Source organism: Entelurus aequoreus, linkage group LG17 (assembly GCF_033978785.1).
Source record: "Entelurus aequoreus isolate RoL-2023_Sb linkage group LG17, RoL_Eaeq_v1.1, whole genome shotgun sequence".
NCBI lineage: Eukaryota > Metazoa > Chordata > Actinopteri > Syngnathiformes > Syngnathidae > Entelurus > Entelurus aequoreus.
Genome location: NC_084747.1, coordinates 24419690 through 24445854, shown reverse-complemented (window position 1 = coordinate 24445854; position 26165 = coordinate 24419690). Strand labels below are relative to the sequence as shown.

The window sequence follows — 26165 nt, the reverse complement described above, 5'->3', positions numbered from 1 at the left end:
TGTACTTTGTTGGATGGACTTTGCCTGCTGCTCTTCCAAGTGTACTTTGTTGGATGGACTTTGCCTGCTGCTCTTCCAAGTGTACTTTGTTGGATGGACTTTGGCTGCTGCTCTTCCAAGTGTACTTTGTTGGATGGACTTTGCCTGCTGCTCTTCCAAGTGTACTTTGTTGGATGGACTTTGCCTGCTGCTCTTCCAAGTGTACTTTGTTGGATGGACTTTGCCTGCTGCTCTTCCAAGTGTACTTTGTTGGATGGACTTTGCCTGCTGCTCTTCCAAGTGTACTTTGTTGGATGGACTTTGCCTGCTGCTCTTCCAAGTGTACTTTGTTGGATGGACTTTGCCTGCTGCTCTTCCAAGTGTACTTTGTTGGATGGACTTTGCCTGCTGCTCTTCCAAGTGTACTTTGTTGGATGGACTTTGCCTGCTGCTCTTCCAAGTGTACTTTGTTGGATGGACTTTGCCTGCTGCTCTTCCAAGTGTACTTTGTTGGATGGACTTTGCCTGCTGCTCTTCCAAGTGTACTTTGTTGGATGGACTTTGCCTGCTGCTCTTCCAAGTGTACTTTGTTGGATGGACTTTGCCTGCTGCTCTTCCAAGTGTACTTTGTTGGATGGACTTTGCCTGCTGCTCTTCCAAGTGTACTTTGTTGGATGGACTTTGCCTGCTGCTCTTCCAAGTGTACTTTGTTGGATGGACTTTGCCTGCTGCTCTTCCAAGTGTACTTTGTTGGATGGACTTTGCCTGCTGCTCTTCCAAGTGTACTTTGTTGGATGGACTTTGTCTGCTGCTCTTCCAAGTGTACTTTGTTGGATGGACTTTGCCTGCTGCTCTTCCAAGTGTACTTTGTTGGATGGACTTTGTCTGCTGCTCTTCCAAGTGTACTTTGTTGGATGGACTTTGTCTGCTGCTCTTCCAAGTGTACTTTGTTGGATGGACTTTGCCTGCTGCTCTTCCAAGTGGACGCCTGGCGTCAGAAAAACATCCAAAGGGACTTTTGGCTTGAAAAGTTTAATGTTTTGCAGGTCGTGACTTCCCCAAATGCTCGCAGCTCAGCCTGGAGGTTCAGGCCAGCCTGGACGGTGAGCAGCTGACCACGGACCCGGTGGAGCACCTGGACCAGCCTCAGTTCAGCACGGAGCTAGCCTGGGAGCTGGACCGCAAGATGCTGCACCAACACAGGTGCGTGCACGCCCACCATCTTGTCACGCTTAGTAACATGTGCCTGTGTAGATTGTGTTGGGCCACCATCTTGTCACGCTTAGTAACATGTGCCTGTGTAGATTGTGTTGGGCCACCATCTTGTCACGCTTAGTAACATGTGCCTGTGTAGATTGTGTTGGGCCACCATCTTGTCACGCTTAGTAACATGTGCCTGTGTAGATTGTGTTGGGCCACCATCTTGTCACGCTTAGTAACATGTGCCTGTGTAGATTGTGTTGGGCCACCATCTTGTCACGCTTAGTAACATGTGCCTGTGTAGATTGTGTTGGCCCACCATCTTGTCACGCTTAGTAACATGTGCCTGTGTAGATTGTGTTGGGCGGCCATCTTGTCACGCTTAGTAACATGTGCCTGTGTAGATTGTGTTGGGCGGCCATCTTGTCACGCTTAGTAACGTGCCTGTGTAGATTGTGTTGGGCCACCATCTTGTCACGCTTAGTAACATGTGCCTGTGTAGATTGTGTTGGGCGGCCATCTTGTCACGCTTAGTAACATGTGCCTGTGTAGATTGTGTTGGGCGGCCATCTTGTCACGCTTAGTAACATGTGCCTGTGTAGATTGTGTTGGGCCACCATCTTGTCACGCTTAGTAACATGTGCCTGTGTAGATTGTGTTGGCCCACCATCTTGTCACGCTTAGTAACATGTGCCTGTGTAGATTGTGTTGGCCCGCCATCTTGTCACGCTTAGTAACATGTGCCTGTGTAGATTGTGTTGGCCCACCATCTTGTCACGCTTAGTAACATGTGCCTGTGTAGATTGTGTTGGGCGGCCATCTTGTCACGCTTAGTAACATGTGCCTGTGTAGATTGTGTTGGCCCACCATCTTGTCACGCTTAGTAACATGTGCCTGTGTAGATTGTGTTGGCCCGCCATCTTGTCACGCTTAGTAACATGTGCCTGTGTAGATTGTGTTGGCCCACCATCTTGTCACGCTTAGTAACATGTGCCTGTGTAGATTGTGTTGGCCCACCATCTTGTCACGCTTAGTAACATGTGCCTGTGTAGATTGTGTTGGCCCACCATCTTGTCACGCTTAGTAACATGTGCCTGTGTAGATTGTGTTGGCCCACCATCTTGTCACGCTTAGTAACATGTGCCTGTGTAGATTGTGTTGGGCCGCCATCTTGTCACGCTTAGTAACATGTGCCTGTGTAGATTGTGTTGGCCCACCATCTTGTCACGCTTAGTAACATGTGCCTGTGTAGATTGTGTTGGGCGGCCATCTTGTCACGCTTAGTAACATGTGCCTGTGTAGATTGTGTTGGGCCACCATCTTGTCACGCTGGTTGCTTAGTAACATGTGCCTGTGTAGATTGTGTTGGGCCGCCATCTTGTCACGCTTAGTAACATGTGCCTGTGTAGATTGTGTTGGGCGGCCATCTTGTCACGCTTAGTAACATGTGCCTGTGTAGATTGTGTTGGGCGGCCATCTTGTCACGCTTAGTAACATGTGCCTGTGTAGATTGTGTTGGGCCACCATCTTGTCACGCTTAGTAACATGTGCCTGTGTAGATTGTGTTGGCCCACCATCTTGTCACGCTGGTTGCTTAGTAACATGTGCCTGTGTAGATTGTGTTGGGCCGCCATCTTGTCACGCTTAGTAACATGTGCCTGTGTAGATTGTGTTGGGCGGCCATCTTGTCACGCTTAGTAACATGTGCCTGTGTAGATTGTGTTGGGCGGCCATCTTGTCACGCTTAGTAACATGTGCCTGTGTAGATTGTGTTGGGCCACCATCTTGTCACGCTTAGTAACATGTGCCTGTGTAGATTGTGTTGGCCCACCATCTTGTCACGCTTAGTAACATGTGCCTGTGTAGATTGTGTTGGCCCACCATCTTGTCACGCTTAGTAACATGTGCCTGTGTAGATTGTGTTGGCCCACCATCTTGTCACGCTTAGTAACATGTGCCTGTGTAGATTGTGTTGGCCCACCATCTTGTCACGCTTAGTAACATGTGCCTGTGTAGATTGTGTTGGGCCGCCATCTTGTCACGCTTAGTAACATGTGCCTGTGTAGATTGTGTTGGCCCACCATCTTGTCACGCTTAGTAACATGTGCCTGTGTAGATTGTGTTGGGCGGCCATCTTGTCACGCTTAGTAACATGTGCCTGTGTAGATTGTGTTGGGCCACCATCTTGTCACGCTGGTTGCTTAGTAACATGTGCCTGTGTAGATTGTGTTGGGCCGCCATCTTGTCACGCTTAGTAACATGTGCCTGTGTAGATTGTGTTGGGCGGCCATCTTGTCACGCTTAGTAACATGTGCCTGTGTAGATTGTGTTGGGCCACCATCTTGTCACGCTGGTTGCTTAGTAACATGTGCCTGTGTAGATTGTGTTGGGCGGCCATCTTGTCACGCTTAGTAACATGTGCCTGTGTAGATTGTGTTGGGCCACCATCTTGTCACGCTGGTTGCTTAGTAACATGTGCCTGTGTAGATTGTGTTGGGCGGCCATCTTGTCACGCTTAGTAACATGTGCCTGTGTAGATTGTGTTGGGCCACCATCTTGTCACGCTTAGTAACATGTGCCTGTGTAGATTGTGTTGGCCCACCATCTTGTCACGCTTAGTAACATGTGCCTGTGTAGATTGTGTTGGCCCACCATCTTGTCACGCTTAGTAACATGTGCCTGTGTAGATTGTGTTGGCCCACCATCTTGTCACGCTTAGTAACATGTGCCTGTGTAGATTGTGTTGGCCCACCATCTTGTCACGCTTAGTAACATGTGCCTGTGTAGATTGTGTTGGGCCGCCATCTTGTCACGCTTAGTAACATGTGCCTGTGTAGATTGTGTTGGCCCACCATCTTGTCACGCTTAGTAACATGTGCCTGTGTAGATTGTGTTGGGCGGCCATCTTGTCACGCTTAGTAACATGTGCCTGTGTAGATTGTGTTGGGCCACCATCTTGTCACGCTGGTTGCTTAGTAACATGTGCCTGTGTAGATTGTGTTGGGCCGCCATCTTGTCACGCTTAGTAACATGTGCCTGTGTAGATTGTGTTGGGCGGCCATCTTGTCACGCTTAGTAACATGTGCCTGTGTAGATTGTGTTGGGCCACCATCTTGTCACGCTGGTTGCTTAGTAACATGTGCCTGTGTAGATTGTGTTGGGCGGCCATCTTGTCACGCTTAGTAACATGTGCCTGTGTAGATTGTGTTGGGCCACCATCTTGTCACGCTTAGTAACATGTGCCTGTGTAGATTGTGTTGGCCCACCATCTTGTCACGCTTAGTAACATGTGCCTGTGTAGATTGTGTTGGGCCACCATCTTGTCACGCTTAGTAACATGTGCCTGTGTAGATTGTGTTGGCCCACCATCTTGTCACGCTTAGTAACATGTGCCTGTGTAGATTGTGTTGGGCGGCCATCTTGTCACGCTTAGTAACATGTGCCTGTGTAGATTGTGTTGGGCGGCCATCTTGTCACGCTTAGTAACATGTGCCTGTGTAGATTGTGTTGGGCCACCATCTTGTCACGCTTAGTAACATGTGCCTGTGTAGATTGTGTTGGGCCACCATCTTGTCACGCTTAGTAACATGTGCCTGTGTAGATTGTGTTGGGCCACCATCTTGTCACGCTTAGTAACATGTGCCTGTGTAGATTGTGTTGGGCCACCATCTTGTCACGCTTAGTAACATGTGCCTGTGTAGATTGTGTTGGGCCACCATCTTGTCACGCTTAGTAACATGTGCCTGTGTAGATTGTGTTGGCCCACCATCTTGTCACGCTTAGTAACATGTGCCTGTGTAGATTGTGTTGGGCGGCCATCTTGTCACGCTTAGTAACATGTGCCTGTGTAGATTGTGTTGGGCGGCCATCTTGTCACGCTTAGTAACATGTGCCTGTGTAGATTGTGTTGGGCCACCATCTTGTCACGCTTAGTAACATGTGCCTGTGTAGATTGTGTTGGGCCACCATCTTGTCACGCTTAGTAACATGTGCCTGTGTAGATTGTGTTGGGCCACCATCTTGTCACGCTTAGTAACATGTGCCTGTGTAGATTGTGTTGGGCCACCATCTTGTCACGCTTAGTAACATGTGCCTGTGTAGATTGTGTTGGGCCACCATCTTGTCACACTTAGTAACATGTGCCTGTGTAGATTGTGTTGGGCGGCCATCTTGTCACGCTTAGTAACATGTGCCTGTGTAGATTGTGTTGGGCGGCCATCTTGTCACGCTTAGTAACATGTGCCTGTGTAGATTGTGTTGGCCCACCATCTTGTCACGCTTAGTAACATGTGCCTGTGTAGATTGTGTTGGGCGGCCATCTTGTCACGCTTAGTAACATGTGCCTGTGTAGATTGTGTTGGGCGGCCATCTTGTCACGCTTAGTAACATGTGCCTGTGTAGATTGTGTTGGGCCACCATCTTGTCACGCTTAGTAACATGTGCCTGTGTAGATTGTGTTGGGCCACCATCTTGTCACGCTTAGTAACATGTGCCTGTGTAGATTGTGTTGGGCCACCATCTTGTCACGCTTAGTAACATGTGCCTGTGTAGATTGTGTTGGCCCACCATCTTGTCACACTTAGTAACATGTGCCTGTGTAGATTGTGTTGGGCGGCCATCTTGTCACGCTTAGTAACATGTGCCTGTGTAGATTGCAGAGGACTCCCATCAAGCTTCAGTGTGTGACTGTGGACTCCAGCAGCGGCAGCAGGGAAAGTGTTGGCTACATCGTCCTGGACCTCAGATCTGTACAGGAAGTCCCTCAGGTCAGCACGCCGCCGCCATTGCATATTTATTTTTCCCGCCGCCATGTTTATTTCCTGCGCGTCTTAGGAGCCCCGCTGGTACTCCCTGCTGAGCAGCAAGTACACCAAGAAGAAGCCCTCGCTGCTCCTCAGCATGGTGCTGGAGAACGACGGGAGGTCCACCCCCCCGCTCGCCACTCCTGACGCCAACAAAGCCAAGGGGGACTCGTCGGGACAAGGTTGATTTCTGCTTCCTGGCTCCTCCTCCAGAAACTCTCCTCATTCCTATTCTGTTAAAGTTGGGCCACAGGGCCAAGACCAGCATCTAGACCGGCCCCCGGCCTCGCAGCAGCTGACAGACAAACTGGAGGCGGTCCTGGTGCCGGAGCAGGGCTACCATCAGGTGGGACCGGCTGACGTGGCCGCCGACATGTTCGTGCTGTCCGTCACCGTGGCCTTCGCCTGCAAGCTGGAACAGGTAAGCTTGACCTGCACAGCCGACCTCTGACACCTGGCCTGAGTGGGTGTGGTCTCCTGCAGTTGATCCCCAGCACCTTGAAGCTGTCCACCGAGGGCTCCAGCTTCTTCTTCTTCTACACTCTCCTGGGCAACGACATCACCAGCGAGCCTTTCCAGAACCTTCTCACCCCGGACTTCCAGCCCGAGCGCGCCTCCGTGCGCATCCGCAGCAGCGAGCACGTCCTGCGCCGCTTCCTGTCCCGGCAGCCATCTTTACAAGTGAGCGCAGGCTTGCTACAGTAATAATAATAATAATTATTATTATTACTATTACTATCCATCCATCTTCTTCCGCTTATCCGAGGTTGGGTCGCGGGGGCAGCAGCCTAAGCAGGGAAACCCAGACTTCCCTCTCCCCAGCCACTTGGTCCAGCTCCTCCTGGGGAATCCCGAGGCGTTCCCAGGCCAGCTGGGAGACATAGTCTTCCCAACGTGTCCTGGGTCTTCCCCGTGGCCTCTTACCGGTCGGAAGTGCCCTTAACACCTCCCTAGGGAGGCGTTCGGGTGTCCTGACTAGATTATTATTATTATTATAATTATTATTATTATTGTTTGCTACAGCCCCCTCTGCTCCACCCCCGAGCTCACCTTTCCACTCTGCGCCCTCAGATCCACCTGTGCTGCGGGACACATTCGCTGGGCAGCGGCAGCGTTCCCCTGGCGACGCTGTCCGCACTGGCGGTGGATCTGGACAAGAGGGCGGCCACAGTGGAGGGCGTGTTTGCTCTGCAGCCGCCCGCTGCCACCCTCAGTCGGCCGCTGCCGCCTCAGCCCGCCGACCTGCAGCCCAACGTGAGCGTGGCCGTCACCCTGCGCCAGGAGGACGTCACACCCGAGCTCCAGGTGGGTAATAACGAGGGCGGGGCTTCTTCTAATGTTTTCTGGTGGTCAAAATCTCCCAACAAATACTTTTAATATCATTTTACTCTGCTCTGATTGGTCGCTGACTATTTCATAGTATTTCACTTTTTCTTCTTCTAGCCTTTAGCCAATCAAGAAGGACATAAGATAAGCTCCGCCCCTCCGCCGTCCCTTCCTGTCATAGTCCCTGCTGCTGAGGAACAACGGGCCGCTGGGCACGGGGACAAGGAGGAGGCGGCCAAAGAGACGACAGCGCGTCCAGGTGGGGTGGAGTCCTTCTAGTGCTCCTTTCCCAACAGGAAGTGACGGTGTTGTTTTTGTCTAGGCCACAACATGGAGGCTCAAACTGAAGCAGTGGGCGGAGCTTCATCGTTCCTTGTCTCTGCTAGCCAATTGTCCATCCCCCCGTCTGCGCACCACTATTGCTTCTCTTTGGACCTGTGCAGCCTGGGCAGCCTGGGCCTCACGCACCCCATGGCCGCCACGCTCAGGTGACCATGCTCTTCAACCTTTGCTGCTAGCATCCTTAGCTCACGCTCTGCTGTGCTCGCCAGGTACTTGTATCCCTTTTTTGGCAGCAAGTCTCCCGTCATGACCAGCCACCCCGTGGAGCTGCACAGGAACATGGAGGTGTCTCTGCCGCAGTCGTACTGCGCCTTCAACTTTGCCACCTTACCGCCGCAGCTACAGGACACCTTCCTCAGGTAGCAACATGTAGTGTTTCATTAGCAACGCTGTAGCATACAGCATTTCATTAGCGATGCTCTAGCACAGGGGTCACCAACGCGGTGCCCACGGGCACCAGGTAGCCCGTAAGGACCAGATGAGTAGCCTGCTGGCCTGTTCTAAAAATAGCTCAAATAGCAGCACTTACCAGTGAGCTGCCTCTATTTTTTAAATTGTATTTATTTACTAGCAAGCTGGTCTCGCTTTGCCCAACATTTTTAATTCTAAGAGAGACAAAACTCAAATAGAATTTGAAAATCCAAGAAAATATTTTAAAGACTAGGTCTTCACTTGTTTAAATAAATTCATTCATTTTTTTACTTTGCTTCTTATAACTTTCAGAAAGACAATTTTAGAGAAAAAATACAACCTTAAAAATGATTTTAGGATTTTGACACATACAGGTATACCTTTTTACCTTTTAAATTCCTTCCTCTTCTTTCCTGACAATTTAAATCAATGTTCAAGTAAATTTATTTTTTTTATTGTAAAGAATGATAAATACATTTTAATTTAATTCTTCATTTTAGCTTCTGTTTTTTCGACGAAGAATATTTGTGAAGTCTTTCTTCAAACTTATTATGATTAAAATTCAAAAAAATTATTCTGGCCAATCTAGAAAATCTGTAGAATCAAATTTAAATCTTTTTTCAAAGTCTTTTGAATTTATTTTAAAATTTTTGTTCTGGAAAATCTAGAAGAAATAATGATTTGTCTTTGTTAGAAATATAGCTTGGTCCAATTTGTTATATATTCTAACGAAGTGCAGATTGGATTTTAACCTATTTAAAACATGTCATCAAAATTCTAAAATTAATCTTAATCAGGAAAAATTACTAATGATGTTCCATAAATTATTTTTTTAATTCTTTCAAAAAGATTCGAATTAGCTAGTTTTTCTCTTCTTTTTTTCAGTTGAATTTTGAATTTTAAAGAGTCGAAATTGAAGATAAACTATGTTTCAAAATTTAAATGTCATTTTTTTCGTGTTTTTTCCTCTTTTAAACCGTTCAATTAAGTGTAAATATCATTAATTATTAATAATAACTTAGAGTTAAAGGTAAATTGAGCATATTGGCTATTTCTGGCAATTTATTTAAGTGTGTATCAAACTGGTAGCCCTTCGCATTAATCACTACCCAAGAAGTAGCTCTTGCTTTCAAAAAGGTTGGTGACCCCTGCTTTAGCATATAGCATTTATAAAGCAACGCCATAGCTTACATCATTTCATTAGCGATGCTTTAGCATATAGCATTTATAAAGCAACGCTGTAGCATACAGCATTTCATTAGCGGTGCTTTAGCATATAGCATTTATAAAGCAACGCCGTAGCTTACATCATTTCATTAGCGATGCTTTAGCATATAGCATTTATAAAGCAACGCTGTAGCATACAGCATTTAATTAGCGATGCTTTAGCATATAGCATTTATAAAGCAACACCGTAGCATACAGCATTTCATTAGCGATGCTTTAGCATATAGCATTTATAAAGCAACGCTGTAGCATACAGCATTTCATTAGCGGTGCTTTAGCATATAGCATTTATAAAGCAACGCCGTAGCTTACATCATTTCATTAGCGATGCTTTAGCATATAGCATTTATAAAGCAACGCTGTAGCATACAGCATTTAATTAGCGATGCTTTAGCATATAGCATTTATAAAGCAACGCTGTAGCATACAGCATTTAATTAGCGATGCTTTAGCATATAGCATTTATAAAGCAACGCCGTAGCTTACAGCATTTCATTAGAGATGCTCTAGCATATAGCATTTATAAAGCAACGCTGTAGCTTACAGCATTTCATTAGAGATGCTCTAGCATATAGCATTTATAAAGCAACGCTGTAGCTTACAGCATTTCATTAGAGATGCTCTAGCATATAGCATTTATAAAGCAACGCTGTAGCTTACAGCATTTCATTAGAGATGCTCTAGCATATAGCATTTATAAAGCAACGCCGTAGCTTACAGCATTTCATTAGAGATGCTTTAGCATATAGCATTTATAAAGCAATGCTGTAGCTTACAGCATTTCATTAGCGATGCTTTAGCATATAGCATTTATAAAGCAACGCCGTAGCTTACAGCATTTCATTAGCGATGCTTTAGCATATAGCATTTATAAAGCAACGCCGTAGCTTACAGCATTTCATTAGAGATGCTCTAGCATATAGCATTTATAAAGCAACGCTGTAGCTTACAGCATTTCATTAGAGATGCTCTAGCATATAGCATTTATAAAGCAACGCCGTAGCTTACAGCATTTCATTAGAGATGCTTTAGCATATAGCATTTATAAAGCAATGCTGTAGCTTACAGCATTTCATTAGCGATGCTTTAGCATATAGCATTTATAAAGCAACGCCGTAGCTTACAGCATTTCATTAGCGATGCTTTAGCATATAGCATTTATAAAGCAATGCTGTAGCTTACAGCATTTCATTAGCGATGCTTTAGCATATAGCATTTATAAAGCAACGCCGTAGCTTACAGCATTTCATTAGCGATGCTCTAGCGCAGTGGTCCCCAACCACCGGGCCGTGGCCCGGTATCGGTCCGTGGATCGATTGGTACCAGGCCGCACAAGAAATTAAAACATTTTTTGCATGAAATCCACATAAAAAACACAAGATACACTTACAATTAGTGCACCAACCCACAAAACCTCCCTCCCCCATTCACACTCATTCACACAAAAGGTTTGTTTCTTTCTGTTATTAATATTTCTGGTTCCTACATTATATATCAATATATATCAATACAGTCTGCAGGGATACGATGCTGTAGCATGTAACATATGATAAGTGATGATGTAGCAAGTCGCATTTGATTAGCGACGCTGTAGCATGTAACATGTGATAAGTGATGATGTAGGAAGTTGCATTTGATTAGTGGTGCTGTGGCATGTAACATATGATAAGTGATGATGTAGGAAGTCACATTTGATTAGCGGTGCTGTGGCATGTAACATATGATAAGTGATGATGTAGCAAGTCGCATTTGATTAGCGACGCTGTAGCATGTAACATGTGATAAGTGATGATGTAGGAAGTTGCATTTGATTAGTGGTGCTGTGGCATGTAACATATGATAAGTGATGATGTAGGAAGTCACATTTGATTAGCGGTGCTGTGGCATGTAACATATGATAAGTGATGATGTAGGAAGTCGCGTTCGAGAAGCGACGCTGTAGCGTTTGATTAGTGATGCTGTAGCATGTAACATAAGTGATGCTGTAGCATTTGATAAGCAACGCTGTAGCATGTTAACATTTGATTATTGATGCTGTAGCATGTAACATAAGTGATGCTGTAGCATTTGATAAGCAACGCTGTAGCATGTTAGCGTTTGATTAGTGATGCTGTAGCATGTAACATAAGTGATGCTGTAGCATTTGATAAGCAACGCTGTAGCATGTTAACGTTTGATTAGTGATGCTGTAGCATGTAACATAAGTGATGCTGTAGCATTTGATAAGCAACGCTGTAGCATGTTAGCGTTTGATTAGTGATGCTGTAGCATGTAACATAAGTGATGCTGTAGCATTTGATAAGCAACGCTGTAGCATGTTAGCGTTTGATTAGTGATGCTGGAGAATATAACATTTGATTACTGATACTGTAACAAGTAGCGTTTGATAGGCGATGCTGTAGCACGTTAGCTTTTAATAAGCAATGCTTTGGCATGTAGTGTTTGATAAGCGATGAAAAAGCATGTTAGCATTGGAGTAGTGATGCTTTAGCGTGTAGCATTTGATTATTGATACTGTAACATGTAGTGTTTGATAAGTGGTGTTGTGTTTGATTAGTGTTGCTGTAGCATGTTAGCATTTGATTAGTGATTCTGTAGCGTGTTAGCATTTGATTAGTGATGCTGTAGTGTGTTAGCATTTGATTAGTGATGCTGTAGCGTTATAGCTTTTGATTAGTGATGCTGTTAAATGTAGCATAATTGACCAGCGCTTGTGTGGCATTAAGTGAAAGCGGTTGTCACGCAGAGTGCCGCTGGTCCTGGAGCTTTGGCACATGGATGCTAGCAGCAGAGAGCAGCTGATTGGTCGAGGCTCGCTGCAGTTGTCTCACCTGCTGGGCGCTGAGAGAAGTCCATACCTGGCAGCCACAGGAGAGACGGGCTGGCGTCAAACTCACCAGGACAGGATCCCCTTCTTCAGTCCTCAGAGGTTAGAGCACGCTCACTGCTGCCCGCTGTGGACATACCATATATGTGCTCTTCTTCTTTCACTGCTGCCCCCCAGTGGACATATCACATATGTGCTCTTCTTCTTTCACTGCTGCCCCCAGTGCACATACCATATATGGGCTGTTCTTCTTTCACTGCTGCCCCCCGTGGACATATCATATATGGGTTCTTCTTCTTTCACTGCTGCCCCCCAGTGGACATACCATATATGGGATCTTCTTCTTTAACTGCTGCCCCCAGTGGACATACCATATATGTGCTCTTTTTCTTTCACTGCTGCCCCCCAGTGGACATACCATATATGGGCTCTTCTTCTTTCACTACTGCCCCCCAGTGGACATACCATATGTGCTCTTGTAGTGGATTGTCCGAAGCTTAAACAGGCAACAAAAGTAGTTTAGTACAACAAATTTATTTACCCATTATCAGAAGTGCAGGCCGTGCAGACAGACCACATGTTACTCCGGAGTAAACAAGACACACACAAGCCAAAATCACTCTCGAGTTCCGGTCTTCTGCCATTTTTTATATGTCTCTTGTGCGTCATTGTTTGTTATCTAATGCGTCAATGTCTTTCTGTTATCCCTATCTGTTCCATACCATCTCGAATCCTTTAGACAGTCAACACATTCTGTAGACAGGTTGGCACGACTTAACATTCACTTTTGTCCCACTGGCACAGAATAGGAGAGAAATCAAATGACACCTATATACCTATATTGCATGTCCCATTAGACATGCAATATAGGTCAAAGGTCAGAAATTCTACTACATACCCGCCTTCCAGGGTCTTAAGACCCTGGACCAAAATAATTTCTGATGTAGACCACATGTTAAATCTCTACCACAGATAGAGGCAAAAACCTCAATGTTTTTATACGAGGCAAAAATTCCGTCTATGACCCTCCTTCAGAGCGATCGCTGTTACCAGCCTGCAGTAAAACCATCTCACAGAACACAATTAGTGGCCTACCCTTTGATTTAGTAAGGGAATAACAAATACTTTGATCATGAACATCATTGAACATAAATAGATGAATGTATATAGACTTATGACTGTAAGACATTTGCAAAAATATTTTTCCCGGCATTTGCAATGGATGTAGTTACCAATATTGTTAATTATCAATTGATTTTGAACACACAACTGAATTTCGTATGAGTCCATGTTCGATTAGTGCTCGTATAGATGGCTCGGTGGTGCCTCAGGCTGGTGGCCTGCCGACACCTCGTTGGGCTTTTGGCTGCCTTGAGGAAGAAAGAGATCCACTCAAACAGTCTGTCTCTCTTTGGGGTGTGGTTCAGTCCATTGGGCAGACTGTTCAGTGGCCGGTGCGTGCTGGCCGAAATTGGGGAAAAGCTGAGAAAAAGTTGGAGCTGTGGGGGCTTTGGGGAAGGCGGGGGCAGAGTATGGGGCGTGGGGCTTTGGTCCAGGCCCTCGGCTTGCTTCAGGCCTCCTCGCTGCTTCGGCACTCCCGACACTTCTTTCCACAGCTGCTGGAGTCCCGGTGGACACATTGGCTGGCAACCTTAGTTGTTCTCGTCATCGCTGGCAAGGTGTTGTCTCTCCTCTCGGTTCCTTCCAGTCAGGTATCGGGTGTTGGTCCTGGATTGGCTTTGACCGTGCCCCTCTTAGCGAGTGCAAGGGAATCTGGAGTGGCTGCTTTCATCCTCAAATCTGCACAGAGGAACTGGCACACAAATTCTACATTTTGCAAACTTACCATTTTGGTCTCATGGTCTTTCCACCTTCCTAGGAAGCTGCTGGTCCTGAGAAGTGCTGATCTTGTGACTGAAGATGATAACCTATTTTCTTAAAATAGGTGCCGTTGTTTGACCTAATCTTTTTGGGGAAACCATGTCGGGATATTAGATCATTCACAAAACATTTAATTACTGAATTGGCACCCTCCTTTGAGGTTGGGGTTGCTTCCGCCAACCACTGCAATTGTCAATCTAAATCATTACGTTCCTTTATCCTTGTATCGGATTGATCATATCCATTAAATAAAACCTCAACACGCTCAAACTTGACCCAATCCAAACTCACCTCCCCCCTCTGTCCCTCTCACAGGGACAGTGTTAGTCGTAGTAATAGTAATAGTGATAGTAGTAGTAGTATTAGTAGTTTCAGAAACATCCAAGAAAAAGAAAAGACAGCTGATAGTCAAGTGCAGCAAGAACAGAGGCGGAGGACAGGTCATGTTTGAGGTCACTGTTCGCTTTTGCAATAGTACTTTGATATTTTACAACACCTAGTGAATTATTGTGGCCTCAATAATTCACTAAATAGTTGTATTTAATTTAGTCTATCTATGATGGGACAATGCACAGAAACATTAAGTTCAGAAACAGATATGTTCTGTACCAGATTATATCTAAATAGCTACTTTCCATCTGTAGTCCCTGGCTACCTAAATTAAAGGGATCCAAAAATCAAGCAATAAAATTATGACACTAATTAATCATAATAAATATATACATTCATAGTAATTAATAATTAATCAAAAAATAATCATACTGTAGCATGTAATCAATGATAAGAAAAGTCACCAAATGCCCCTTCATGGACACATACTTACCATACAATACAACCACACCTTATTTACATCATCACACAAAGACCATACATGCTCTTGTTCACATCTGTCATCATTCGTAAAAACAACCAAGCTTTTAACAGCCATACCTCACAATTTACAACAAAATGCTCTCATGGATAAATATACTACACATTAAGTTGATGTGTCAACATAATGCCCCTCTTAGTGACCGTGTGAGCAGCCTTGATTGCTCCAAAGCCACTTTTTAATTTCAAATTTTCTATTCCTTTTGTTATAACGTGGAGAAGGCTAATTGGTCTGTACATGTTCTGGTCTTCTTTATTTCCTGCTTTATGGATTTAATCATAGTAGCAGTTTCTCCACGTGGTAGGGAAAGTGTTTTCCATCATCCATCCATCCATCCATCCATCTTCTTCCGCTTATCCGAGGTCGGGTCGCGGGGGCAGCAGCCTAAGCAGGGAAGCCCAGACTTCCCTCTCCCCAGCCACTTCGTCTAGCTCTTCCCGGGGGAAAGTGTTTTCCGTTATTGATTTATTTATCAATTGTTGTTATACGAGCAATAATACAATCCTTATGTTTTTAGGAAGATAGTGTCCAACCCATTTATATATCTCTAGATCGTGAGTCTGATAATGCAGTGAAGATTTTGTTTAACTTTGTTTCATTTGTTAATTCTAAAATTAGTCCATCCTGAATAAATGACAATTATTTGTACTGATTTTGAGGGACTCTTTATTCAGGGTTTGTACAGACTGGATGAAATGTTCATTAAAATTATTACTTATGTCCAGACTGTCTGCGATAGTAGCGCCATTGATATTTAATGTTATAGTGTTGTTTCTTGTTTGCTCTCTTTCCGTAAGTTTGTATCTGGTTTTCCATAACTTTCTAATGTTCCCTTTTGCAGCTTTGATTAATTCTAAGTGAAAGTCAGCCTTAGACTTCCGCATAAACATTGTAACTTTGTTCCTCCAAACTTTTAAAATCATACGATCTGTATTTAGACCTGTTATAATTGCTCTTATGAGAGCTGAGTCCTCATGTCTTTATTAGAATCCAATGGTATTTTTATTTTAGCACTCTTCTTTCTGGTTTTGTATTTGTGTATTTACAGATGTTCTCTTTGATTGTTGTCATCCAATTGTAATTCTAGTAGGGCTGCTTATCATTTGTATCATATAGAAGCCGTTTATAATATCCTTAAGTTTCTTTCTACGTGTTTTATTTAACCAGTCCAGATTAACGTCCCCCATGACGTTACTTCTTTCATACTATGCTGTTTGAGGATGTCTGAAAATGAATCAAGAAAAATGTCTTTATCTGTGGTCGATCGGTATACTACAATTACCTTGAAATTCATTTCTGAGGAAAATGTGATTTTAATTTCAACATACTCAAATTGATCTACTTTTAATGTTTTCCCTTTCATAAATCATAATTCCTCCCCCCTTTGTCACTCGATCTGTCTTTTCTGTAATCTTGTCCCCCGGGACATTAATTAGAACGAAAGTTGTTGTGGGTTTTAACCATGTCTCTGATAGACAAGGTAATCCGGATTAGAGTCTGACAGTAACTGCTGTATTTGTTCAGTATGTTTCCTGTGGTAGAAAGTTTAATAATGCGGACACGTTTGTTACTGAATACTTTCTACAGACTTCTGTCTCTCTGCGACTTTGTGTATGTATGATAAGCAACTACAATTTTTTTTTTTTTTTTTTGATATGCTTAAATTTTATTTTAGCTCAGCTGTTGTGTAGCTGCTAGCTCCTTGTAGCCTACAGCAGGAGTGTCCAAATTGCAACCAATAGCTATGTTTTTAACAGACAACCGAAATAATTGAAAATGTGGTATTTGCGTATCGGTTCAATCAGCGGCAGCTACGCCCTGTTTTATCATTTGACCTACATTTTTGGTTTCGTAGGCAGGACAGAGGGAACAATGTGGGTCATTAGTTGTCCATCTTATACCATTCTAATTGTTGTAAGGATAGTTCACATGAGCGGCCATACCTCGAGTCCCACCATATATAAGAGTCAAAAGGCTCCTATTATGAGTCGTCTAATTGGTGATCATACACTTTGGCGGTTTGGGTGGCAGGACACACGGACGCACCTCAGTCAGCCAGTGCTAGGACAGTTGGAGCAGTCCCCGTCCTCCATTCCTTCCTGGGAGGCGTCCCCAGTAGTTGTCAGCTGATGTCGTGCTGTCAGGCAACATCAGGAAGTTCCTTCTGTGCGGTATTGAATTGTCAGGGCACAGTTGGTAAGCAGGTCATTACAAGGTGTGTGCAGGTTGACCACAAAGGAATGCTTCAAAGATTGTGTTGAACATTGTCCGTTGACACTTATGTCCAGCAGGGGTCTGTTTGTATCCTGCTGTTCGTCCTGCTGTCACACCTGTATTTTTTGTGAGCATGTTCTGGCTACAACTTTGGAGCTTGTCTTGTTCAGAGAAGTTGGCAGTCCCCCGGCTGCACATCCTTTCCACCCTCGCTTGACCTAGCACAACCATGGCTACCACCCAAGTCCGTCTGTATGGTTTTACGTTTTGTTGAGGTTTTTTCCTCCAGAATTTGGAACTCAAAACATGTACACCCATCGTTTTCATATCCTCTCGGTTAGTTCAATTTTGCATATCACGTTTTAAAATTACAGTCTTAACTAACCCATTAATTGCTAATCAATAACCTTAATTCAAAGATTATACGTACTACTTCATGTGTATTTAAGTACCCTTTTAGTTCACTTAAAGATTATCTATAAGTTAATTTAAACTATCATTTGTCTATCAGTAGGCGCGAGCAAGCTGTCATGCTTGCACTCTGACCTCCCGCTGTGCGTGATACTCTCCAAAACAAAAGAATGTATTTATTCACGTTTATCCTTATCTTTCAGCTAAATCTTTTAATCTTTTAACTTTTAACGTCCGCACTGTTTTTATTTTTATTGTCTGCATTTTAATTTTGCTTTTACTTTCTTTCATTTCACTTTGTTGTCTGTGAAGCACTTTGAGTCTTGTCCTTTCCTGGAAAAACGCCACACAAACAAAGCTGCCCCGCCTTGCCTTGCCTTGCATGTCTCCGACTGGTTATCCAACCTAGTCACAACAAACACACAAGGCCATGCTCTAAGCGCCAGCCCTAATCACACTTCTCCTCTTTTTAACACTTTACATATCGGCTCTTATTCTAATTATTAATGTAGGCTGTTATTTGTACCGTAATTTCCGGACTATAAGCCGCTACTTTTTCCCCTCGTTCTGGTCCCTGCGGCTTATACAAGGGTGCGGCTTATTTACGGCCTGTTCTTCTCCGACACCGACGAAGAGGATTTCGGTGGTTTTAGTACGCAGGAGGAAGACGATGACACAATGATTAAAGACTGACTTTTCATATACCGGTAGGCTAGTTATTTTGATAACGTACAGGTGAGCACTTTGTATTACTTTGCACCGTTGTATTATTTGTACTCTGCACGAATGCTGTTCGCCATGTCAAAGATGTGAAAGTTTGATTGAATGATTGAAAGATTTATTGTTAATAAATGGGACGCTTTGCGTTCCCAAACAGTCATCTCTGTCCCGACAATCCCCTCCGTGGTAGCAGGAACCCCTATATACTACGGTAATTACACATCAAAACCCTGCGGCTTATAGTCGGGTGCGGCTTATATATGGAGCAATCTGTATGTTCCCCTAAATTTAGCTGGTGCGGCTTATAGTCAGGTGCGGCTTATAGTCCGGAAATTACGGTAATTATTATTCAACACTATTCACAGCAAACAGTTGTAAAGTTATAGTTATTCGCATTATACTCTCAAAATCTGTAGCTAATTGAAAGCTGTTGAGATTTGGTTTGCCTCCTTCATCTCAGTGGCCTAGTGGTTAGAGTGTCCGCCCTGAGATCGGCAGGTCGCAAGTTCAAAACCCCGGCCGAGTCACACCAAAGACCACAAAAAATTTTGGAGCCAAATCACCAAAAACGATTCCCGGGCGTATGGTATGGTGTACTGCAATGTCTAAATAAAACTATACATTACTACAAACTAAAATGTCAGACTGTACTTTAAAGTTACTTTTATTAAATTAATTTCCAAACTAACCACCACCACAGCAGACATCTTCCTCAATCCTATCCCAATACTCCCATAAATTAGAAAGGTGTTTCACAATAGTGGTTAAGTAGTTATTTTAAGTAATAGATCTCAATATGTAGAAATTAATAAGACTAAATTTGCCCTAGTGTGTGAATGTTGTCTGTCTATCTATCTGTGTTGGCCCTGTGATGAGGTGGCGACCTGTCCAGGGTGCAAAGTCAAATTGTGAAACAAAAATTAAAGTTGAATCAAGTGGAAATTGACAGAGTATATGAACTACATTCTTGAGAATAGTAATTGATCATTAATATGTTGGAAGCCGCATATTGAACATATTAAAGAAAAATATCCAAATCCATTGCTATTCGGTATAAAGTAAAACACATGCTGAATAAGAAATGTCTGCACGTTATATTATTCATTTATTTTTGTATTCTTTAAACCTAGCTCAATGCTAAACTAATCCAATGCTATGCTAACTCAATGCTAACCTAGCTTAATGCTAACCTAACTCAATGCTATCCTAACATTGTCGCACCTCTTCGGCCCACGCCTCACGCAGCTGTCACTCACACAGCCTCGTCACACACACACACTCTTATCTCAAAATGTCTCCCAGCTGAGACTCCTTTTTTTTTCTTTTTTTTTTTTTTTCTTTATATGCGTCACACAGTCACTCACACAGAGAATTTACCAGCGAGCAAGAGCCTTTTTTCCCGTACTCAAAATCTCAGTGTGTAAAACAACTGTAATATCGCACAGTCACAATCACCAGTATAGTTTAAAACAAATTCAAATGACAGGAATTCGCTCGCAGCGCCAAAGGGGGGAGCTTCCCTGCTTAGGCTGCTGCCTCCGCGATCCAACCTCTTGATAAGCGGAAGAAAATAATTATATGGATGGATCATTCACTCATGTGTTTTCTGTACATAACTTTGTCTATTTTCTCACACGCACACACATTTTGGACAATTTCCCAACTTTTACAGATAGCGGGGCTGTGAGAAAAGCGTGAGGGGAGAGGTTGATTTTTTCAGATGGGACTTAAACCAGATAAGAAACCAGGTGCTACACAAATGTTATTACAATACGCAGATATATATATATAAATTTAAAAAACACACATTTTTATCCCACAAACCACGCCCCCCTGGTCCGGACCAATATAAACAACTAATGCACGCGTGCTTTTGTGGAATCGGCCGTCTCATTAACAAACACAGGTCCCATCGTTACTCATACAACGGCGATTAACCCGTTCAGCGGAGCAGCCCCTGGTTTTACTCCCTGACCAATACACGGCAACAGCATAAAAGCACCATAGAGTCACTGATAATCACCCAATGCTCTGCAGTCATCATGTCTGGTCAGTCCATACAGTTTCACCAAGTTTCACCAAAGCTCTACCATATGGACCCCTTAACTCTATCCATCTATACTGCAGCAAATTTCCAAATTCGTGACAACTTGGCTCAGTTGATCTCCTTTACCGGAGTCACTGAACGATCACCTTATATCAGGCTTTTTACCCGGCTGCAGTTTCCACATAGACAGATACGTAGGACCTTCATAGACGTCATAAATTTGTGTGGGCCAAATGTCACACCAGTTAGCCAACCTTGCCTTAAATTTCGCTGTGTCCAACTCCGGCTAACCTAATGTACTTGCAGAAAAAAGCATCCTCTGCCAACAACGACAGAGGATGAAGAGGTTAAAAGAAATTTTTCGTCTCACATCGTCTATGCTTCTACATTCCAAACCACCAAAATTCTATCACCAATCCCCTTATGTTAAAAACAAGAAATCACAAGTTTTCAACAAACACACAGACAAATGATCACATATAAAACAACTCAATCCAACCATAATTTATCCCATTCCAGGTTGTTTTTGGAGAACCTGACTAAACCTATCTTTTATCAAAAATAGATTCAGCAATTAGTCTTATCGATCCAGCTCTCTGCAGGCAGAAAATGTTTACACTTTAAGCAAAACGCTTACCTTGTGATGCGCGCGTGCAACACACTGTCTGCCTGGCAGAGAGAGCAGGAGCGGCTGTCGACCTGTAGCTTCTAAACCATCCTGTTCGTGACGCCAATTTGTGTAGTGGATTGTCCGAAGCTTAAACAGGCAGCAAAAGTAGTTTAGTACAACAAATTTATTTATCCATTATCAGAAGTGCAGGTTGAATTAAGTTGGCCGTGCAGACAGACCACATGTTACTCCGGAGTAAACAAGACACACACAAGCCAAAATCACTCTCGAGTTCCGGTCTTCTGCCATTTTTTATATGTCTCTTGTGCGTCATTGTTTGTTATCTAATGCGTCAATGTCTTTCTGTTATCCCTATCTGTTCCATACCAACTCGAATCCTTTAGACAGTCAACACATTCTGTAGACAGGTTGGCACGACTTAACATTCACTTTTGTCCCACTGGCACAGAATAGGAGAGAAATCAAATGAGCGTACATTCGCATTAGACATGCAATATAGGTCAAAGGTCAGAAATTCTACTACACTCTTCTTCTTTCACTGCTGCCCCAAGTGGACATACCATATATGGGTTCTTCTTCTTTCACTGCTGCCCCCCAGTGGACATACCATATATGGGTTCTTCTTCTTTCACTGCTGCCCCCAGTGGACATACCATATATGGGCTCTTCTTCTTTCACTGCTGCCCCCAGTGGACCTACCATATATGTGCTCTTCTTCTTTCACTGCTGCCCCCAGTGGACATACCCTATATGTGCTCTTCTTCTTTCACTGCTGCCCCCAGTGGACATACCATATATGGGCTCTTCTTCTTTCACTGCTGCCCCCACCCAGTGGACCTACCATATATGGGCTCTTCTTCTTTCACTGCTGCCCCCCAGTGGACATACCCTATATGTGCTCTTCTTCTTTCACTGCTGCCCCCAGTGGACATACCCTATATGTGCTCTTCTTCTTTCACTGCTGCCCCCCAGTGGACATACCATATATGGGCTCTTCTTCTTTCACTGCTGCCCCCCAGTGGACATAACATATATGTGCTCTTCTTCTTGGGACACTTCCAGTGAGATAGTGGCAGAGTTGAGCTACATGGCCACGCTGGACGACTTTGGACTGCTTCATGTCAAAGAGATACCTGCGCCACAGTCCACCCAGGTTCACGTCAAAGAGATACCTGCGCCACAGTCCACCCAGGTTCACGTCAAAGAGATACCTGCGCCACAGTCCACCCAGGTTCACGTCAAAGAGATACCTGCGCCACAGTCCACCCAGGTAGGTAGGTGTGTGCGTGAATGAAAGATGAAGTTGTCATCATGGTGAACTAGCTGTACCGCTTTTTTCTCTGCTCTCAGACCAAACTGCAATATATTTAGTAAAGAGTCATTCTGTTAGTGGTTCAATTACTTTAATTGATTACTCTTTAAAAGTAATTTTCAGAACACAGTCATGACGCAGTTGGCAGGTTGGTGTTCCTTTGTGTGTAGGTCCTATAATCATGTTTATTGTGTGTATGTCCTATAATAATGTTTATTGTGTGTATGTCCTATAATCATGTTTATTGTGTGTATGTCCTATAATAATGTTTATGGTGTGTATGTCCTATAATAATGTTTATTGTGTGTATGTCCTATAATAATGTTTATTGTGTGTATGTCCTATAATAATGTTTATTGTGTGTATGTCCTATAATAATGTTTATTGTGTGTATGTCCTATAATCATGTTTATGGTGTGTATGTCTTATAATCATGTTTATTGTGTGTATGTCCTATAATAATGTTTATTGTGTGTATGTCCTATAATAATGTTTATTGTGTGTATGTCCTATAATCATGTTTATTGTGTGTATGTCCTATAATAATGTTTATTGTGTGTATGTCCTATAATCATGTTTATTGTGTGTATGTCCTATAATCATGTTTATTGTGTGTATGTCCTATGTTTATTGTGTGTACGTCCTATAATAATGTTTATTGTGTGTATGTCCTATAATAATGTTTATTGTGTGTACGTCCTATAATAATGTTTATTGTGTGTATGTCCTATAATAATGTTTATTGTGTGTATGTCCTATAATAATGTTTATTGTTAAAGGTCAATTATTTTCATGTTGCTGCTGATGTTTAAACATGTCCTCCTAAAACAGGGCACCTTATTTCATATTTTTCTTTTTTGTGTATTTGTTAGCGGAAGAATTGAGCATCGCTAAATGTTTTTTTTAAAGAAGGTTGGAGATTTTTCTTATATTATTTTCAAGGTTTTTCCTCTTTTCTTATGTCAAAACTCCTCTTAAGTTGGGATGCTGTAATTCAAAACCTACTTTTCTTACTTGTTGGTACTTGTTTTTGTGTATGCTGGAGATGTCGAAGACTAGTTCCATCTCTCGGTCAAACTACATTGGGATATGGCTGTTCTTAGTCTCAGTGCTAGCACATTACAGTCCTAGTATGTCTGCCTTTGAGTCATCTTATTGAAAATGTCAAATGCATTTTCATCCTAAAAAATGTTGTTCTACAAAAATGTTTCTGTGCTACTCATTTTTTCAATTTGGTAGCACCAGTGCCACTAGTGAAAAAGCTAAGCGGACAGCCCTGATGGAGAAATTAAAGATAGAGGTTGTCATCTTCTCACCAGAGTGAACATGCAGCTCCTTTGCCAACACCTGCCCCGCCCCTTGTGTCAGCCCCGCCCCTTGTGTCAGCCCCGCCTCCTGTGTCAGCCCCGCCTCCTGTGTCAGCTCCGCCTCCTGTGTCAGCCCCCCCTCCTGTGTCAGCCCCCCCGTGCCCACGGGACACACAAGAGTACCACAAGGCTCTGGAGTTGGAACTGTGGAAGGAGAAGCAGGAGGACGACTTCAATGATCAGGTAAAGGCAGGAAGTACTCTGATTTCTTTGTTGACGCACTTCTTTCCTATCTTTTAAATGTTTCTTGCTTTGCATTGTTTGATGTGTGTGTGTGTGTGTGTGTGTGTGTGTGTGTGTGTGTGTGTGTGTGTGTGTGTGTGTGTGTGTGTGTGTGTGTGTGTGTGTGTGTGTGTGTGTGTGTGTGTGTGTGTGTGTGTGTGTGTGTGTGTGTGCAGCTGAGGAGGAAGGAGTTGGTGCACATGCAGGCGTTGGCAGAAGAGTGGATGCGGCGTGATGGTGAGAGAGAGGCGTGCGTCAAGAAGAAGGTAGACCAAGTGGTTCTTCACACTGTACATGATGTCATACAATGATCTCATGGAAGATGTCATCACTAGGAGATGGAGTGTGACCGTTTGGAAGAAAAACTTCAGTCAACTTTAGTTGATCTGGAAAAGAAAGACAAAGAACTCACTGAGGACAAACTCAAGGTCACTCTCTTCTCCTTTTACTATGAATACTACAAAAGCAGTGAAGTTGTGTAAATGGTAAATAAAAAGAGAATACAACAAATCCTTTTCAACTTATATTCAATAGAATAGACTGCAAAGACAAGATATTTCATGTTCACACTGAGAAACTTCATTAATTGCAAATATTAGCTCATTTGGAATTTGATGCCTGCAACTTGTTGCAAAAAGCTGGCACAAGTGGCAAAAAAGAGTGAGAAAGTTGAGGAATGCTCATCAAAGACTTATTTGGAACATCCCACAGGTGAACAGGCTAATTGGGAACAGGTGGGTGCCATGATTGGGTATAAAAGCAGCTTCCATGAAATGCTCAGTCATTCACAAACAAGGACGGGGCGAGGGTCACCACTTTGTCAACAAATTGTTTAAGAACAACATTTCTCAAGCAGCTATTGCAAGGAATTTAGGGATTTCACCATCTACGCTCCGTAATATCATCAAAAGGTTCAGAGAATGTGGAGAAATCACTGCAGGTAAGCCATGATATTACACACCTTGCATCCCTCAGGTGGTACGGCATCAAAAAGCCACATCAGTGTGTAAAGGATATCACCACAAGAGCTCAGGAACACTTCAGAAAACCACTGTCAGTAACTACAGTTGGTCGCTACATCTGTAAGTGCAAGTTAAAACTGTACTATGCAAAGCCAAAGCCATTTATCAACAACACCCAGAAACGCTTCGCTGGGCCCGAGCTCATCTAAGATGGACTGATGCAAAGTGGAGAAGTGTTCTGTGGTCTGACGAGTCCATGCTTCTAATTATTTTTGGAAACTGTGGACCAAAGAGGAAACGAACCATGGGGACTGTTCTAGGGTGAAAGTGTAAGAGGCAGCATGTGTGATGGTATGGGGGTGTATTAGTGGTCAAGACATGTTCTAGGGTGAAAGTGTAAGAGGCAGCATGTGTGATGGTATGGCGGTGTATTAGTGGTCAAGACACGTTCTAGGGTGAAAGTGTAAAAGGCAGCATGTGTGATGGTATGGGGGTGTATTAGTGGTCAAGACATGTTCTAGGGTGAAAGTGTAAAAGGCAGCATGTGTGATGGTATGGGGGTGTATTAGTGGTCAAGACATGTTCTAGGGTGAAAGTGTAAGAGGCAGCATGTGTGATGGTATGGGGGTGTATTAGTGGTCAAGACATGTTCTAGGGTGAAAGTGTAAGAGGCAGCATGTGTGATGGTATGGGGGTGTATTAGTGGTCAAGACATGTTCTAGGGTGAAAGTGTAAAAGGCAGCATGTGTGATGGTATGGGGGTGTATTAGTGGTCAAGACATGTTCTAGGGTGAAAGTGTAGAAGGCAGCATGTGTGATGGTATGGGGGTGTATTAGTGGTCAAGACATGTTCTAGGGTGAAAGTGTAAAAGGCAGCATGTGTGATGGTATGGGGGTGTATTAGTGGTCAAGACATGTTCTAGGGTGAAAGTGTAAAAGGCAGCATGTGTGATGGTATGGGGGTGTATTAGTGGTCAAGACATGTTCTAGGGTGAAAGTGTAAGAGGCAGCATGTGTGATGGTATGGGGGTGTATTAGTGGTCAAGACATGTTCTAGGGTGAAAGTGTAAGAGGCAGCATGTGTGATGGTATGGGGGTGTATTAGTGGTCAAGACATGTTCTAGGGTGAAAGTGTAAGAGGCAGCATGTGTGATGGTATGGGGGTGTATTAGTGGTCAAGACATGTTCTAGGGTGAAAGTGTAGTAGGCAGCATGTGTGATGGTATGGGGGTGTATTAGTGGTCAAGACATGTTCTAGGGTGAAAGTGTAAAAGGCAGCATGTGTGATGGTATGGGGGTGTATTAGTGGTCAAGACATGTTCTAGGGTGAAAGTGTAAAAGGCAGCATGTGTGATGGTATGGGGGTGTATTAGTGGTCAAGACATGTTCTAGGGTGAAAGTGTAAAAGGCAGC

General features: G+C 43.6%; 1 protein-coding gene across 3 annotated transcripts in view; it reads left to right on the top strand.

The window, feature by feature from the left end:
- LOC133632721 (centrosomal protein of 120 kDa-like) overlaps positions 1 to 26165 on the top strand; it is a 61446-nt gene that overhangs the window by 9892 nt on the left and 25389 nt on the right. For all 3 annotated transcript variants that reach the window (XR_009821695.1, XM_062025338.1, XM_062025339.1), the window contains exons 2-15: positions 1026 to 1182; positions 5831 to 5945; positions 6013 to 6163; positions 6224 to 6402; positions 6465 to 6662; positions 7053 to 7286; positions 7425 to 7566; positions 7630 to 7795; positions 7859 to 8008; positions 12034 to 12216; positions 21952 to 22159; positions 23521 to 23751; positions 23967 to 24056; positions 24126 to 24218. Coding sequence is in view for 2 of the 3 variants with exons in the window: in XM_062025338.1 (XP_061881322.1) it covers positions 1026 to 1182; positions 5831 to 5945; positions 6013 to 6163; positions 6224 to 6402; positions 6465 to 6662; positions 7053 to 7286; positions 7425 to 7566; positions 7630 to 7795; positions 7859 to 8008; positions 12034 to 12216; positions 21952 to 22159; positions 23521 to 23751; positions 23967 to 24056; positions 24126 to 24218 (2297 nt within the window). In the remaining variant the exon portion in view is untranslated. The remainder of the gene's footprint in view (positions 1 to 1025; positions 1183 to 5830; positions 5946 to 6012; positions 6164 to 6223; positions 6403 to 6464; positions 6663 to 7052; positions 7287 to 7424; positions 7567 to 7629; positions 7796 to 7858; positions 8009 to 12033; positions 12217 to 21951; positions 22160 to 23520; positions 23752 to 23966; positions 24057 to 24125; positions 24219 to 26165) is intronic.